General features: G+C 41.0%; 3 protein-coding genes and 1 pseudogene across 3 annotated transcripts; all 4 read left to right on the forward strand.

Annotated features, from left to right (window-relative positions):
• Positions 1 to 2,307: 2,307 nt before the first annotated feature.
• Positions 2,308 to 3,928, forward strand: LOC111476566 (probable transcription factor KAN4). Its single transcript, XM_023120279.1, has 6 exons — positions 2,308 to 2,865; positions 2,950 to 3,026; positions 3,124 to 3,160; positions 3,235 to 3,358; positions 3,540 to 3,624; positions 3,726 to 3,928. The coding sequence occupies exons 1-6, from the start codon at positions 2,514 to 2,516 to the stop codon at positions 3,855 to 3,857; spliced, it is 807 nt and encodes a 268-aa protein (XP_022976047.1). The 5' UTR covers positions 2,308 to 2,513; the 3' UTR covers positions 3,858 to 3,928.
• A 378-nt stretch (positions 3,929 to 4,306) lies between these two features.
• On the forward strand, positions 4,307 to 6,188 carry LOC111476968 (cytochrome P450 CYP82D47-like). The gene is made up of 2 exons (XM_023120853.1): positions 4,307 to 5,408; positions 5,491 to 6,188. The coding sequence occupies exons 1-2, from the start codon at positions 4,461 to 4,463 to the stop codon at positions 6,112 to 6,114; spliced, it is 1,572 nt and encodes a 523-aa protein (XP_022976621.1). The 5' UTR covers positions 4,307 to 4,460; the 3' UTR covers positions 6,115 to 6,188.
• A 499-nt stretch (positions 6,189 to 6,687) lies between these two features.
• LOC111476804 lies at positions 6,688 to 13,877 on the forward strand (annotated as a pseudogene).
• A 1-nt stretch (position 13,878) lies between these two features.
• LOC111476806 (cytochrome P450 CYP82D47-like) lies at positions 13,879 to 15,644 on the forward strand. The gene is made up of 2 exons (XM_023120620.1): positions 13,879 to 14,872; positions 14,958 to 15,644. The coding sequence occupies exons 1-2, from the start codon at positions 13,916 to 13,918 to the stop codon at positions 15,594 to 15,596; spliced, it is 1,596 nt and encodes a 531-aa protein (XP_022976388.1). The 5' UTR covers positions 13,879 to 13,915; the 3' UTR covers positions 15,597 to 15,644.
• Positions 15,645 to 16,387: the final 743 nt, after the last annotated feature.

A 16,387-nucleotide genomic window follows, 5' to 3' on the forward strand; every position in this document is an offset into this window, starting at 1 on the left:
TTAAAATATTATTATTATTATTTACTTTCAGACCCTCTATTTTTAATAAATATTAAAATTAGACCTTACTAATAGAGGATGGTTAATTGTTTTTCATACAAAAAATGGTCTCTATTAACATTCCTCTTATAAGTCTTATGAAAATGATTTGTGGAAAGTACATTAATTAAGCTTAAAAATTGATTAAAAATAGATAAAGTAAATATTACATAATATTTAACGAAGTCCAGAAATCTGCGTGGGCTCAGAACAGGCTGTTAACAAAAAGTCCAGATTAAGAGAACAGAATGAGGTTGGGCTCCATGATGGCCCAACTACGTGTAATTTAAAAAAATACATACATACACTAATTTACGTAGGTAAATATGTCATATCAACATTTTAAGATCTATTTCTATAATTAGATTACGTGCGGTAGGGGTGTACATTTAACCTAAGAATGCAACTCGAACCATAAGGATTAGATTGGGCTAGGTTGAATTTTTTTTGGACCCGATCTAGATTGGGTTGAGCTAAGGTTCAATGTGCAAAAGCTTGAGTCAACCCGATCCAAGTCCATTTTTTCCTTCTTCGACCCAACCCATTATCTAATACCAAGTCATTCGGCTCTATTTTGTTCTTTCTCCACTAGATCCAAGCCCAACACGTTTACATGAAAAATACAGGGCAATGTCAGTGTCAGCTTTCAATGTACAATATGTCCTCAACCAGCGCTAGCCATCATGATTCATATGACACATTTTCCTTTCTTTCTCGCTTCTCAATTCTTTTCACATTTATCGAAGGTTCTTTGCAGCTCGCCGATGGCCCGATGCCACCTCCAAACATGTGTGTTGACGTGTACCATCACCTTCTCTATTATGAGGTTCAAGTTTCTGATTCGTGGGTGAGATCTAAAGCATTTTAAAAATTTTGAGAAGAAAAACTAAAACAAAAATATGGATATGTGACCTATTTTAATTGTGTTTGAATTGTGTTGTTGTGGATTTGTCTGCATGTCCGCGTTTTGATGCAATAATGTGTTTAAACTATGAGTTTATGATCATGTAAGGTCGCAGTTGCACAGAAGCCTAAACGGCGTGGGCTTCGGCGATTCTTTTCTGTCGTTATAGCGATGGATACAAACAAGCTCTCTTTGCTTTGGGAGGAGAGCTGCATAATAGAGAGTCTAATAGATGAATAATGATCATGTAGGAGGAAGATTGCAAGATAGAAGATGTTGACCGGAGAAAGAATCTAGAGCGCATGAGGCGCTGACCGAGCATATGGAGGGGCAGGTCTTCCAAATCTCAAAAACAAATATATAAATATAAATATAAATATAAAACAATAATTAAGATTAATGATAAATCATGAACAAAGAGGTTTGAAATTTGGAGCCGAGAAAGGCGCATAGAGTGTCGAGCCCCTAATACGCTTCTCAAAACACAATTAAAAAAAAAGATAAATTATTGAAGAATTTTATAGAATAAAAAATATAAAAATAAATGGTGGAAAAGGGAATAGAGATAGAGACAATGTGAGGTCCTTAGGGTCACGTGAGCCCATGTTGCCGCCGATGAATGTGGCGCTATTCAACGTCAACCGGTCGCTTGGGTGGGGCTCCGCGCGCCATTGCCGTCACCTCTTCACGACAGGACAACCCACAGGGAATATTGGGCATTCTGAGTACCCTACGACGCCGTTTCTATGCAAACAATTTGGCAAATTAAATTGATTATTTATTGTGTCATTAGATGAGTGTTATGATCTTTTCCTGAATATATTCCCTGGCGAGGAGAGTTCGCACGTGTACAGCTCGAAGTCTAAGAGCATTTGGATAGTTCCACTCCACTTCCACACGATTATTCTCCTGGAAATTCTGCAAATCCTGTACTGCAAAGGGTTCTGAGTTGTGTTTATTGAGAGGGACTAATTATTATATGTTCTCATATCATAGTTCATTTTTCTTTTTATATTACAATTTGAATTAGACAATCCAATCTCCTATTTTGGTCGGTTGATTAAAATTAATATCATCGTGTGTATTTCAAATTATTCTTTTATGATCATATGTTATCTATGATTTTTATTCCTTATATTAACCTCACCCATCAAATTCATTTAACACAATTAAAAAGAAATATTGTATGCTAGGTAGAAATTATGGTGAAGGGTATTAACCCTAAGTAGAAAGGGTATTAACCCTATGTAGAAAGGGTATTAACCCTAAGTAGAAAGGGTATTAACCCTATGTAGAAAGGGTATTAACCCTATGTAGAGTGAGAACCAATTCAGTCCTCCGATATTCCATGGAACAGTCCTCTTTTTGTTTTCTCGATTTCCCACCATTCCCTTTCTCCCTCTATCTCTCTCTCTCCCCCCTTATTCATCAGGATAAGAACTCCCTCTTCATTCAAAACCTTTCTTACACTGCCTCTTCTTAAAATCATAACCTACTCATTTCCAATCATTCATTACCCTTTCCCCCCTCTTCTTTTAGAACTTTGTGATCCCCACCAACGGCTCCTATAATGAACACGCCACCTTCCTTGCCGGACCTCTCCTTGCAGATCAGCCTCCCAATGTCAACGAAGCCCAACCCACCAAGCTCATGCTCAACCACCACGCATTCTGGTTGCAGTGCAAAAAGTGATTTGAGCCACAAAAATAATCTGTTCCGCTTAGGGTTTGAAGTGGGAGATATGGGTCTTCTACAGCGTCATCATCAAGCATGTAATGTCCGTTGCCGCCGCGACTTCAAAACAAGTGTCGGTGATGTTGCGTATGGAGTAAAAAGAATCCCCCGCGCTCCCAGAATGAGATGGACTACAACTCTACACGCTCATTTTATACACGCCGTCGAGCTTCTTGGCGGCCATGAAAGTAAATACACCAAACCATCATTCACCTTTAATTCTTACAACAAATTGGAGCTTATTTTTATCTCTCCCTCTCTCTCTCTCTCAGGAGCTACACCAAAATCTGTATTGGAGCTTATGAATGTCAAGGATCTAACCCTAGCTCATGTCAAAAGCCATTTGCAGGTTGTTGGGTTTCAATTTTTTCCAGTAATCAATTGGAAATTAAAAAAAGTAAGGGAACTTTAAATCTAAACACATTATTATTGTTTTGTTCGTGCAGATGTACAGAACAGTGAAGAACACTATCAAGGGAACAGGTAATGAATACAACATTTCTGATATCATCATTCAAATTCTTCATATGAATGATTGAGAACTGTGAATGTTGCAGATGATTCTGGAAGGCCTGAGCTTGAACCAGATGCTGTTGTTTTATCTTCTTCTTCTTCTTCTTCGTCGTTGGCGTCTGCTCAAAACTCGAACTTTCAATGGCGTCATTTGCAGAGAATCCAAAGGTGAGGTCATATCTGTGATCTCCTTCTACCCCCATGAAGTGATTTGATATTCGTGTTAGGTTTTCTCAATTTTTATCCTTTTTATTGTAAAACTTTTTCAAAATATTAAAATTTTGTATTTTCAAATGATGAATTAAAATTTTTAATTATCGTATATATTTTATTTTCCTCTTGCTTGCAGAAGTAGTTTGGTAACGTCAATGCACGAGAGTTGTGACAGGACCAAGTCAAACGGCGACGTTTTCGCTAAATCCAGAGGAATTAAGGTAATAAATTTGTTATTAGGCACAAAAAGCAGCCCTAAAAATTATTCTTTTTAAAATTTGGTGATATGCTTTTTTTCTTTTTATTTTAAAAAATAATATAGGTGGAAGGAAGCAACGGACATTATGAGAAGGCAATTGCCATGCAGCGGATTAATTTAGAGTTCACTCTTGGAAGCCCAAGTTGGCAATTGGATTATGGCGATGCAAATGAGCTTGCTCTTCTCAATTGCTAATTTTCTAATTTTCCAACCAAATAAATAAATAAAATAAAATAAAATCTCCGAGTTTAATCTGTTTTATTCTTGCTTTTAGTTATATTACACGGACCAACTTTCATAGTTCTACCATCAAGGAATATAGTGTTTTTTTACTACTTAAAGCTAAACATAGAACCGTGTGTCAAATTGTGAGATCCCATCAAAGTTCAAGGAGCAAAATATTCCTAAAAAAGTTTTGTTTTTTAATAATCTTGAAAAAAAAAACAATATCCATTCATTTTGGAGGTTCTTCAAGCTCTAGTAGGTGGCACAAGAGTATTTTTTAAAGAAAATCTGCTTCCATCCAAAGGTGATACGAGTTTATTCCATCTAAAGGACCCATCGGCCCATTGATCAAGTGTAATGGGCTCAGCTCTAAATGGACAAACATGAATTGGTAGCAACGAAATTTTATTTCATTTAAATGTGTGGTCAAAAAAAGGTTTAGATGTAACGTTCATAGCCTTATTTTCTAATGGGAGGGGGGATCGCCTACACGCGCATCCTTTATTAAATGGTGACTACGTAGCTTATCATCATCCATCCCTCTCCCTCAGGTCGCCGATCACTGAAATTGATATGGAACTTACCGGAATATCCATCGGAATCATTCCCCCATATCTCAACACCTTTGTAGCTGCTCTCTTCCTCTTCCTTCTCTCCTCATTCTTTGTTTTCAAGAAGGCTACAGCCCCTAAACGCAGAGAACCCCCTGAAGTAGCCGGTGGATGGCCGATAATCGGCCATCTGCCACTTCTCAAAGCCGATTCCCAACTCCCTCATCAAACCTTGGGAGCCCTGGCTGACAAATATGGACCTATATTCCGCATTCGAGTCGGTGCCCAACCAACTCTCATTATTAGCAGTTCGGAATTAGCCAGAGAGTGCCACTCCACCCTTGATTCAATCGTCTGCTCCCGCCCCAAAAGTGTGGGAGGAAAGCTGTTGGGCTACAACTACGCGGCTTTTGGGGCCAGGCCGTACGATTCCTTTTATCGCAGTATGCGTAAAATCGTTGTCTCCGAGGTACTTTCGAATCGTTGCCTGGACTTACGGAGGGATATTAGAGTGTCAGAGGTGAAGAAATCGTTGAAGGAGCTTTACGATCAGTGGACAAACAGAGAGGAAGGCTCTGACCACATACTCGTTGATATTGAACAATGGATTGGGAATATTAACTTGAAAGTGGTTCTGATGATGGTTTGTGGGAAGCGGTTCCTTGGGGGTTCTGCTGACGATGAGGAGATGAAACGGTGTCGTAAAATCATGAGAGATTTCTTGGATTTGATGGGGAAATTTCTGGTGGGAGATAGCATTCCTTTCCTGAGATGGCTGGATTTGGGTGGATATGAAAAGGCCATGAAGATAAGTTCAAAGCAATTGGACTCTCTTTTGGAGGAATGGCTTGAAGAACACCGTCGGAAGCGAACCGATCACAATGACTTGATGGATGTGATGCTTTCTAATCTTGAAGCGATGGATCTTGCAGGCTACGACGCCGACACAGTCAACAAAGCCACTTGTTTGGTAATGAAATTCATATATAAAATTCGCACTATCCTCTTCTTTATGATTATCATTTCAATTAAGATTATTTGAATCAAAACAGAGCATTATCACTGGGGGAACCGATACTGTAACGGTGACCTTGTCATGGGCCATCTCGTTGTTGCTGAACAATAGAGAAGCGTTGAGAAAGACCCAAGAAGAGCTGGACATCCATGTCGGAAAGGACCGGCTAGTAGATGAATCGGACATAAGCAAGCTGGTGTATCTCCAAGCCGTGGTGAATGAGACATTAAGGCTGTACCCACCGGGACCGCTGTCGGGTGTTCGAGTGTTCAGTGAGGACTGCACGGTGGGAGGCTACGACGTAGTGGCCGGCACGCACCTCATTACGGATCTTTGGAAGATACAGACGAACCCTCAGGTGTGGGCAGAGCCTTTGGAGTTCAAGCCTGAGAGGTTCGTTAGCGGAGAGAAGCAGTTGGATGTGAAGGGGCAGAACTTTGAATTTGCCCCGTTTGGCTTAGGAAGAAGAGCCTGCCCTGGAAGGAGCCTTGGGATTCAGATGACGCAGTTGGTGTTGGCGAGCCTGATTCATTCGCTGGAACTTGGAACTGGGTCCGATGAACCAGTAGACATGACTGCTGGGTTTGGACTCACAATGTACAGAGCTAAACCTCTCCAAATTCTCGTCAAACCGCGTCTCCTTGCTTGTGCTTATACATGAGTAGTACAACATTGTGTAGTACATTGTTCCATTGGTATGAGATTTTTTTAGAAAAATAAAAAGTAAAATTACGATAATTTATGTTCAAAAATCTTATGATTCCTAAGGGACATGGTTAGTCCAACCCATATGAATTTTCTCTATATTTTCGAGCTTAATTTTCTATCATTTAATTATTTATATCTAATTTTAAATATATTATTTATAATCTAATTTCAAATATGTGAAAGAAATTAGAGAGTTTGTAGAAGTATGTTATAAAGGTCCTCAAAAATAATTAAATAACTTATCAGAAGTGCCAAACAATTATTAACACAATAAAGTCAATAAATTGATGTAAAAGATGTATACCAAAAAGGGTATTTGTAAAAGAAAAAAAGGGTGCTAGATTGTAGTAATGGAAAAAGAAAAGTTGATAGTTTTAAAATGTTCTATGAATATCTTTTAAAATTTGCAAGTGGTCCGAAAATACATCAATAATAAAGAGAAAATAAATGATACTATTAATTTTAAGTTAGGTGATAATCAAGTTAATAAATTCGTGTAAAATTAAATCTAATAAATGCGTTTTTCATTTGAAAAAAAATCAAAGAAAATAGATTTTTTTTGTTGAGCGTAAGTTGTGGTTGTGTATGGATGCCCAATTCAGTGGCATGGAGCTTCCCACTACGACATCCATGGCAGATCAGATTTCCCCATATCTCAACAGCACTGTAGCTGGACTACTCTTCCTCTTGCTTCTCTTCTCATATTTTGTTCTCAAGAAGGCTACATCCCGTAACCGCCCATCACAGCCTCCTGAAGTAGCCGGCGGATGGCCCATAATCGGCCATCTACGACTCCTCAGTACTGATTCGCAGCTCCTCCATGAAACCTTATGAGGACTGGCCGACAAATATGGCCCAATATTTGGCATCCGAATCGGTGTCCGCCCAGCCCTCGTTATTAGCAGTTGGGAAGTAGCTACAGAGTGCTACACCACCCTCGATTCAATCGTGTCTTCGCGACCCAAAATTATATTACAGAAGAAACTGGGATACAACTTCGCCGGTTTTGGGTTCAGGCCCCACGCCGATTCCTTTTACCGGAACATGCGTAAGATCGTAGCCTCCGAGACGCTTTCCAACCGCCGTCTGGAGTTACAGAGAGATATTAGAGTTTCTGAGGTGAAAAGATCGGTGAAGGAGGTTTACAATTTATGGGCGAAAACAAGGGAAGCCTCATCAGACTCCTATTTAGTTCTTGATTTGGACGAGTGGGTTGGGAATATGGCTTTGAATGTGATTCTGATGATGGTTTGTGGAAAGCGATTCGATGGCGGTTCTTGCGGCGACGAGAGGGAGATGGAACGATGTCGTAAAGCGATGAGGGGTTTTTTTGATTTGGGGGGGAAGTTTATAGTGGGAGATGCCATTCCTTTTTTGAAATGGCTGGATTTGGGTGGATATCAAAAGGCGACGAACAAAGTATGGAAAGAATTGGACTGTCTTATGGAGGAATGGCTGGAAGAACATCGCCGGAAGAAGAGGGACTGCAGCGACGCCGACGGGCAGCACGACCTCATGGCTGTGATGCCGTCTCTTCTGGAAGGCTTGGACCTTGCTGGATATGATGCTGATACTGTCAACAAAGCTACTTGCTTGGTATGCTCTTTTTTTTTTTTTTTTAGCTTTTATATATTAAAAAGTTCTTAATCTTCACTTCCCTTAATTATAACTTCCTACTAAATTGTGAGATTGCCCCTCGAGAGAAATGAATGATTTCATGGAAATTCTTCCCAATAGATGAGTTTTAAAATTATGATGGTCATACGTAACGAAGTGGTGTGTCAACGAAGAAGACTCTGCCCCAATGAGTAAATTGTGAGATCCCACGTCCGTTGGAGAGGGAACTGTGAATGTTTGATTAATCCACCACACCCAAATGGTGGTGAAAGTTCTCTTATTTATAATCATTTACAGAATACAGAAATAAGGTAAATTACAAATAATAAGGAAATAGCGATAAAATGAAAGAATAATAAATGAATATAATATATTTGCATTTAATAAAAGGGCAAATATGGTAACCCGTAATGTAAGGCAAATATCTAGATATTTGCCTTATAATGAACGGTCAACTATCCTTAACACCCCCCGCAAGCTGAGCGTCGAATTTGAACGAACATGAAGCTTGGATCTGAAAAATTCAAAGAGAGGTCGAGAAATACTCTTTGTGAAGATGTCAGCAACTTGGAGATGAGAGGGTACATATTGTGTGCGAAGTTTGCCAGCGATAACAAGTTCTCGAAGCAAATGATAATCTAGTTCAACATGTTTGGCCGGCTTGTGAGAAACAGGATTAGAGCTCAAAAAAATAGCATTTTTGTTGTCACATAAGAGTAAAGGCTGCTGTGAAATAGGGACCTTGAGGTCATGCAAAAGATGCGTAACCCAAAGAAGTTCAGCAGCAGTTGTAGCAAGAGCACGATACTCAGATTCACAGCTGGAGTGTGATACAGTAGGTTGCTTTTTGGCACTCCAAGAAATGAGATTGTTACCAAGATAAATAGAATAGCCGGATGTAGAACGACGAGTATCGGGACATCCAGCCCAGTCAGCATCCGAATAAGCGACTAGCGTACTAGGAACAATGGATGGACGAAAGGTAAGACCAAAGTGGAGTGTTCCTTTGACATAGCGAAGAATACGTTTGACAGCAAGAAAGTGATCTGCAGTAGGGGCATGCAAGAATTGACTGACAGAATTGACAGCATAGGCAATATCTAGACCCGTAATAGTCAAGTACTAAAGGGCGCTAACAAGAGATCTGTAGAGAGTAGAATCAGAGAAAGGAGAACCATCAACAGTCAGGTGTTGAGAAACAACCATGGGAGTGTGAACTGGTTTGCTATTGAGCAACTGAGCACGAGTAAGAATATCTCGAGCATATTTTAACTGACTGATAAAGAGACCATCAGGAGTGGGTGAAGCTTCAAGAACAAGAAAGTAACTGAGAGAACCCAAATCTTTGGTAGCAAACTCAGAATGAAGCTTGCGAGTAAAACTGTTAATAAGAGATGAGTTGTTGTCGGTAACAATAATGTCATCAACATAAAGAAGCAAATAGATAAGGTTAGATTGCTGATGAAAGACAAAAAGGGACGTGTCAGCGCGACTGCAAGAAAACCCAAGTGTGAGAAGAAATGAGCTAAAACGCTGAAACCAAGCACGAGGAGCTTGCTTTAAGCCATAGAGAGCTTTCTTTAATAGACAAACATGCATAGGAAATCGAGGATCAACATACCCAGGAGGTTGTTCCATATGAACACGTTCAATAAGCGTTCCATTGAGAAAAGCATTCTTGACATCAAGTTGTCGAAGAGGCCATTTATTTGTGACTGCAATAGAAAGCACAACACGGACAATGGTAGCTTTGACAACCGGACTGAATGTGTCAGTGTAGTCAAGACTAGGAACCTGAGTATAACCTTTGGCAACGAGACGAGCCTTGAAACGCTCGACGGATCCATCGGACAAATATTTAATATGAAACACCCATTTAGAGCCCACGATGTTGGTGTTGGCAGGGCGAGGAACCAAAGTCCAAGTATCATTTTGTTGTAACGCTCGAATTTCTTCATCCATGGCAGCCACCCAAGCAGGATTCTTAGCCGCAGATTTGAATCATTTTGGCTCAGTGGATGCAATAAGAGTAGAGAGAAGTACAGATGAGCCCAACATACCAAGATTTGCTGGATGACGAGTCTTGAATATACCAGCTTTGGCCCGTGTGATCATAGGATGAGTGCCCAAAGAAGAGAAATCAACAGGAGGTTCAATAGAGGTCGAATTAGAAGTCGAGGGTGGCAAAGTGGAACCTGCAAGAGAAGTATCAACCTGCATAGACTCATCTACAAGGTCAGAACAAATATCACACGGGGATGAACTGGATTGAGGAATGTGCGGTGATGAAGTGGTAGGGGGGATGAATCAATATGATGAAGATGTGGTTACAAGAAATTTGAAATAGGAATAGTGGAAAGAGGTTGGGCTTGGGAGCTAGGGATAGCAGGAAAGTGAGTTTCATCAAATTGAGCATGACAGGTGATATATAGCTTAGTGGTGGCAGGATCAAGACAGCGGAACCCTTTATGAACAGGACTATAACCCAAAAAAATACAAGGAATGCTGCGGGGAGAAAGCTTGTTAGGCATATAATCACGCAAATAAGGATAAACACGACAACCAAAGGGATGAAAATTGTCATAATGTGGAGTATAGCCATAAAGGAGTTCAAAGGGTGACTTACCTCCAAGAAGTGGAGTAGGCAACCGGTTGATAATATAAGCTGCAGTGCTGAAGGCGTCAACCCAAAAACGAGGAGAAAGATGAGAGTGAACGAGAAGGGCCAAGCGAGTCTCAGTCACATGACAATGTTTTCTCTCAACACGACCATTTTGAGCAGGTGTATATGGACAAGAGAGTTGATGGTGGATGCCATAATTACGTAAATGAGTTTTGAAACAAGTACTAGTAAATTCGGTACCACCATCGCTTTGAAATACCTTGATACGAGAAGAATATTGATTTTCCACAAATTTTTGAAATTGAAGAAAATGTCAAAAAAATCAAATTTAAATTTTAAAGGGTAAAACCAAATGAATCGAGAATAATCATCAATAAAATAGCATAATAAAGAAAACCCGAATTTGATTTGACGGGAGAAGGACCCCAAAGATCACAATGAATAAGATCTAACACATGAGACGACCTACGTTCATTGCGGGAATAAGGAATCGATGACTTTTCGCAAGTTGACAAGTATTACATAATGATGGAGAAGGCAATAAAGACGTAAGAGAAAGATGACCTTTTTTATTTAAAAAAGAAATAACATAATGATTCACATGACCCAGACGAGCATGCCATAAATCATATGAAGCACATAAAGATTTGTTTTTAAGGGCTGAAATAAAAGCAGAGTTGCCGCGCTCCAGCACATAGAGCCCGACATCTCTTTTACCGATTGCCACCACCCTTCCTGTTTGATGATTCTGGATAGTAATAAGATTATTAGTAAATGTAACGGAGAGAGGAAAATCATACGTTAATTTACTTATGGAAAGAAGATTTTTAGTGAGGTGAGGGACAACCAAGACATCTAATAAGTGAATATTTGGAACATGAGAAAGAGTACCGGTGTGGGTAATGGGTAGGGATGCACCGTTTCCTACGATCACAGAATCCTTACCCGTGTAATTTTTAGACTGATCCAGAATTGATGGGTCGGCAGTCATATGGGCCGAAGCTCCAGTGTCTAGAAATCAATCAGCAGCATCGGGCCCAGCAATAGAACATGACGTGTTAAAGGCTTCAGAAAGGTGAGCTGAGAAGAATCAGGTCGAACATACCGTTGGTTGCAGCGGTCAACATAATGGACCTCTTTGCGGCATATTTGGCAATGAGGTGGTCGACGACCCTGACTTGAGTGGGTTCGTCCTCGATTAGAAGAGTTGTTTTTGTGAGAATAAGAACAACCTCGCTGGTTGGTAAAGGAAGCAGGGTGACTTCCATGGGTGCGACCACGATTAGTGGCTGTGAATGCTATAGGAGTGGAGTCAGAGGACTCAAGGGAGCGCTGGAACAACTCAAAACTTTCAGTTTTAGAGACTAGATCTGCAAAACAGGAGATAGGGGTGAGAGCCATCTGAGCAGTAGAAAAAGCTAAAAATTCGGTGCCGAGTCCACGAAGGAACCAGTGCACTTTATCAATGTCCTCGACGGGTCTGCTAATGGCATGAAGTTGGTCACAAATTTTTTTGAAGGCATGGGCATACTCAGCAACAGGTTTTGTGCCACGTTTCATCAACTGCAAGTCTTCCTTGAGTCTCAGTTCACGAGCTTTTGACTGATGGCTGAACGTAGTTTCCAACGCAAGCCAAACATCACGTGCAGTAGAGAGACCAACGATAACAGCCATGGCTTCCTCAGTGAGAGAGGAGAGCAGGAGACAGAGAAGTCGTTGATCGGCTGCTCTCCATGCCAAATATTTGGGGTTGAATGTTGAGGAGGTTTCTGGTTCAAAGCGAGGTGGTGGAACCATAGTTCTATCGACATAGCCCAACATGTCTTGACTCTCAAGGAGAGGGAGAAGTTGGCTTTTCCAAAGAAGATAATTGGAGAAAGAAAGTTTGATGGTGATCATATGGATTAGAGTATTGAAAGGAAGAAGATGATAACAAGATTCGGAAGCCATAGAGAAGAAAGGATCACGGTTGTTAAATCGAAAATACCAGGTGAATGTTTGATTAATCCACCACACCCAAATGGTGGTGAGAGTTCTCTTATTTATAATCATTTACCGAATACAAAAATAAGGTAAATTACAAATAATAAGGAAATAACGATAAAAGGAAAGAATAATAAATGAATACAATATATTTGCATTTAATAAAAGGGCAAATATGGTAACCCGTAATGTAACAGAAACGAAGGGTGTGTGTCTCTTCAGTAATCGGGATGGTGTGCCAACGAAGACACTGGCTATCTCGTAACCGATGAAGGGTGTGGAAACCTCTCCAATAATCGGGATAGTGTGTCAGCGAGGACTTCCCTCCTAAGGAAGTAGATTGTAAGATCCCACATCGCCAATGAAGGGTGTGATAACCTCTCTAACTAGTAACGGGGACGATGTGCCATCGAAGACTTACGAAGGGTGTAGAAATCTCTCCGATAACCAGACAGTGTCATCAAGGATGCTGGCTCTCCCGTAATCGGGCGGTGTGGGAGCGAGACTTCCCTCTAAATGAGTAAACGAGTAGACTGTCAGATCCAAGTTACTCGTTTTAAAAGGATGATATATATGTTTTAGTTTTGATATATATATATATATTTTTGACTTAGTATCTAAGAAGTTCTAATGTAATTTTTTTTTGTTATTGCAGACGCTTATTTCTGGGGGAACTGATACGATGGCGGTAACTCTAACATGGGCGATCTCGTTATTACTGAACAACCAAGAGGCATTGAGAAAAGTAGAGGAGGAGCTAGACATCCACGTTGGGAAGGAAAGGGTAGTGGATGAATCAGACATAAGCAAGCTGGTGTATCTCCAAGCCGTAATCAAAGAGACATTAAGGTTGTACCCAGCAGGCCCACTGTCGGGGGCGCGAGAGGTAAGCCAGGACTGCACAATTGGAGGCTACAACGTCGCGGCAGGCACGTACCTCATCACAAACATTTGGAAGATACAGAGGGACCCTCGAATTTGGCAAGAGCCTTCGGAGTTCAAGCCTGAGAGGTTTCTAAGCAGCCACAAGCACATGGATGTGAAGGGCCAGCACTTTGAACTGTCTCCCTTTGGGTATGGAAGAAGGGCCTGTCCTGGGCAGGGAATTAGCCTTCTAATGACGCCCTTGGTGCTAGCCAGTTTGATTCATTCATTCCAACTTAGAACTGGTTGTGATGAAGCGGTGGACATGACTGCCAACCTTGGGCTCACCATGCACAGAGTCAACCCTCTTCAAGTTCTCGTCAAGCCACGCCTCCTACCTACTGCTTACGCGTAATCTCAGCGAACCCTGTTCTGGGTTTGGAGTTATTAAGGGTATGTTTTAAAATTGTAAAATGTTTCGATGTTTTTAATGTGGTATCCTTGGCACATGTTACGATGGTGTCAGATTGTTGCAGCATAAATGTCATGTTGTGTGGTAGTGGTCGGAGATGGTGGAAATTTATCCCTCGACACGTTTTAGTATCATGGATAAGGATTGACAGACTTGCATAGATACATAAGGTTTGGAGTGAGTGACACAATTGACATGCAATTTCCTGAAACAACATCCATGGAAATCATTTCACCGTTCCTCAACATAGTAGGACTCTGCCTCTTGTTTCTCTTCTCTGTTTTCGTTTTGAAGAAGCTGGGCAGGCCTTGCAAAGGCAGACACCCTCCTGAGGCAGACGGCGGATGGCCGATTATAGGCCACCTGCGACTGCTGGTAGGTCCAAAGCTCCCCTACGAAACACTGGGAGACATGGCCGACAAATACGGACCAATATTCACCATTCGAGTTGGTGTCCGGAAAGGCCTGGTTATAAGCAGTTGGGAAGTGGCAAAAGAGTGCTACACAACTCTTGATCCAGTCATTTCTTCGCGTCCCGAAAGTGTGGTAGGCGAATTGTTGGGCTACAACTTTGCCGGTTTTGGGTTCAGGCCATATTATGATTCCTTTTACCGCAGCGTGCGCAAAATCATAATCTCCAAACTGCTGTCCAACCACCGTTTGGCGTTGAACAGAGACGTTAGAGTTTCTGAGGTGAAGAGAGCGGTGAAGGAGCTTTACGATTTGTGGATCACAAATAGAGATTTGGTTGTTGATATGGATGAGTGGATTGGGAATATTAATTTGAATGCGAGTTTGATGATGGTTTGCGGGAAGAGATTCGTTGGCGATGATGAGGTTGTGAGACGGTGCCGCAAAGCCATGAGGGATTTCTTTGATTTGGGTGGTCAGTTTATGGTGGGAGATGCCATTCCCTTTCTTAGATGGCTGGATTTGGGCGGCTATGAGAAGGCCATGAAGACAACTTCAAGGGAATTGGACTGTCTTATTACGGAGTGGCTGGAAGAACACCGCCGAAAGAGACACTCCTCCACCGCCGCAGCCGCCGATGGTGAACATGACTTCATGGATGTGATGCTTTCGATTCTTGAAGAAGGAACGATGGACCTTGCTGGGTATGATACTGATACAGTCATCAAAGCCACTTGCATGGTATATTACATAAGCATTCATCATTCCATTTAGTTCTAACATTTTTTTTATGTTGGTGGAGAACTTATTAGTGTGTGTATGACAGACCCTTATTGCCGGGGGAACTGATACCATGACAGTCACCGTGACATGGGCGATCTCATCATTATTGAACAACCGAGAGATACTAAGAAAGGCACAAGAGGAGCTAGACATGCATGTCGGAAAGGAAAGGGTAGTGGATGAATCAGACATAAGCAAGCTGGTGTATCTCCAAGCCATTGTGAAAGAGACATTTAGGTTGTACCCACCAGGCCCCCTGGGGGGGGTGCGAGAGTTCAGCCAGGACTGCACGGTGGGAGGCTATAACGTGGCCGCCGGCACACGCCTCATCACTAACCTTCGGAAGATACAGACGGACCCTCGAGTTTGGGCAGAGCCTTTGGAATTCAAGCCTGAGAGGTTTCTGGGTAGGCACAAGCAGTTGGATGTGAGTGGCAAGAATTTTGAACTGGGCCCGTTTGGGTATGGAAGAAGGGCCTGTCCTGGGCTGGGCATTGGAGTTCAAATGACGCATCTGCTGCTGGCAACTCTGATTCATTCATTTGAAATTGGAACTCGTTTTGATGAACCGGTTGACATGGCTGCTGTTAACTCTGGACTCACGGCCCGTAGAGTCAACTCTCTTAAACTTCTAGTCAAGCCTCGCCTCCTACCCAGTGCTTATGCGGTTGATTCTGCCTAATCAATTTGCTATAATGTTTTCCAAGTCTATTTAGAGTCTTTTATGTTTGTTTATCAACTCTGTTATGTTGCCACCATTGGAATTGTGCCGTTTCATGTGGATAATTCTCAAGTGAAAATGTTTCATGAGCGCGTTTGTAACCTCCGACAAAATGCACATATTTTGGTGGCTACTTTAGAGCAATTATTTATGTATTTTTACTTTTATTAACTTAATTATGAGATCATACAACAAGCATACATTATTGCACTTCAATCCTAAAATTTCCAAGGAAGAAGAAGAATATGGACACCGTCCATCGGAGAGTCGGACATCGGGCTATAGATGTTGGCCTCTAAAAGGGTGGATTGTGAAATACTACATCAACTCCCTTGTAGAAACGTTTTAAAATTGTAAGACTGACGAAAATATGGAAAGGGCTAAAATAGACAATATTTGCTAGCGATGAACTTAGGCTATTACACGAATAATATGAACATTATACCTAACTTATCTAGATTTTCTATTTCTAGATTTATTTCCCTCCTCATATTTATAATATAGTATTATTAAAAAATAAAAAATAAAAAAAAAGTTTGAAATAATGTTCGGGCAGCAACACGTTTTTGTTTAATATATACACGAGAGAGAGAAGAAGATTATGTGGTGGTGGTTGGGTTGACGTTACATGAGGCCCCTCTCAAGTCATTTCGATTTATATACCTTTCTTGATTGATAGCGTTTTTCTTATATAGTCAAGTTACATTTGAAAATATTGCCCAATTTTTTTTTTTTTTTTTTTTTTTTTTTTT

This window comes from Cucurbita maxima, unplaced genomic scaffold (assembly GCF_002738345.1).
Source record: "Cucurbita maxima cultivar Rimu unplaced genomic scaffold, Cmax_1.0 Cma_Scf00003, whole genome shotgun sequence".
NCBI classification, from domain to species: domain Eukaryota; kingdom Viridiplantae; phylum Streptophyta; class Magnoliopsida; order Cucurbitales; family Cucurbitaceae; genus Cucurbita; species Cucurbita maxima.

Bases quoted from the DNA above. Each gene is read 5' to 3' on its own strand.
- LOC111476806 (XM_023120620.1), top strand. From the start codon at position 13,916: ATGCAATTTCCTGAAACAACATCCATGGAAATCATTTCACCGTTCCTC. The intron at 14,873-14,957 runs GTATATTACATA...TGTGTATGACAG, and splicing joins TCATCAAAGCCACTTGCATG to ACCCTTATTGCCGGGGGAAC.
- LOC111476566 (XM_023120279.1), top strand. From the start codon at position 2,514: ATGAACACGCCACCTTCCTTGCCGGACCTCTCCTTGCAGATCAGCCTC. The intron at 2,866-2,949 runs GTAAATACACCA...TCTCTCTCTCAG, and splicing joins GCTTCTTGGCGGCCATGAAA to GAGCTACACCAAAATCTGTA. The intron at 3,625-3,725 runs GTAATAAATTTG...AAAATAATATAG, and splicing joins CTAAATCCAGAGGAATTAAG to GTGGAAGGAAGCAACGGACA.
- LOC111476968 (XM_023120853.1), top strand. From the start codon at position 4,461: ATGGAACTTACCGGAATATCCATCGGAATCATTCCCCCATATCTCAAC. The intron at 5,409-5,490 runs GTAATGAAATTC...GAATCAAAACAG, and splicing joins TCAACAAAGCCACTTGTTTG to AGCATTATCACTGGGGGAAC.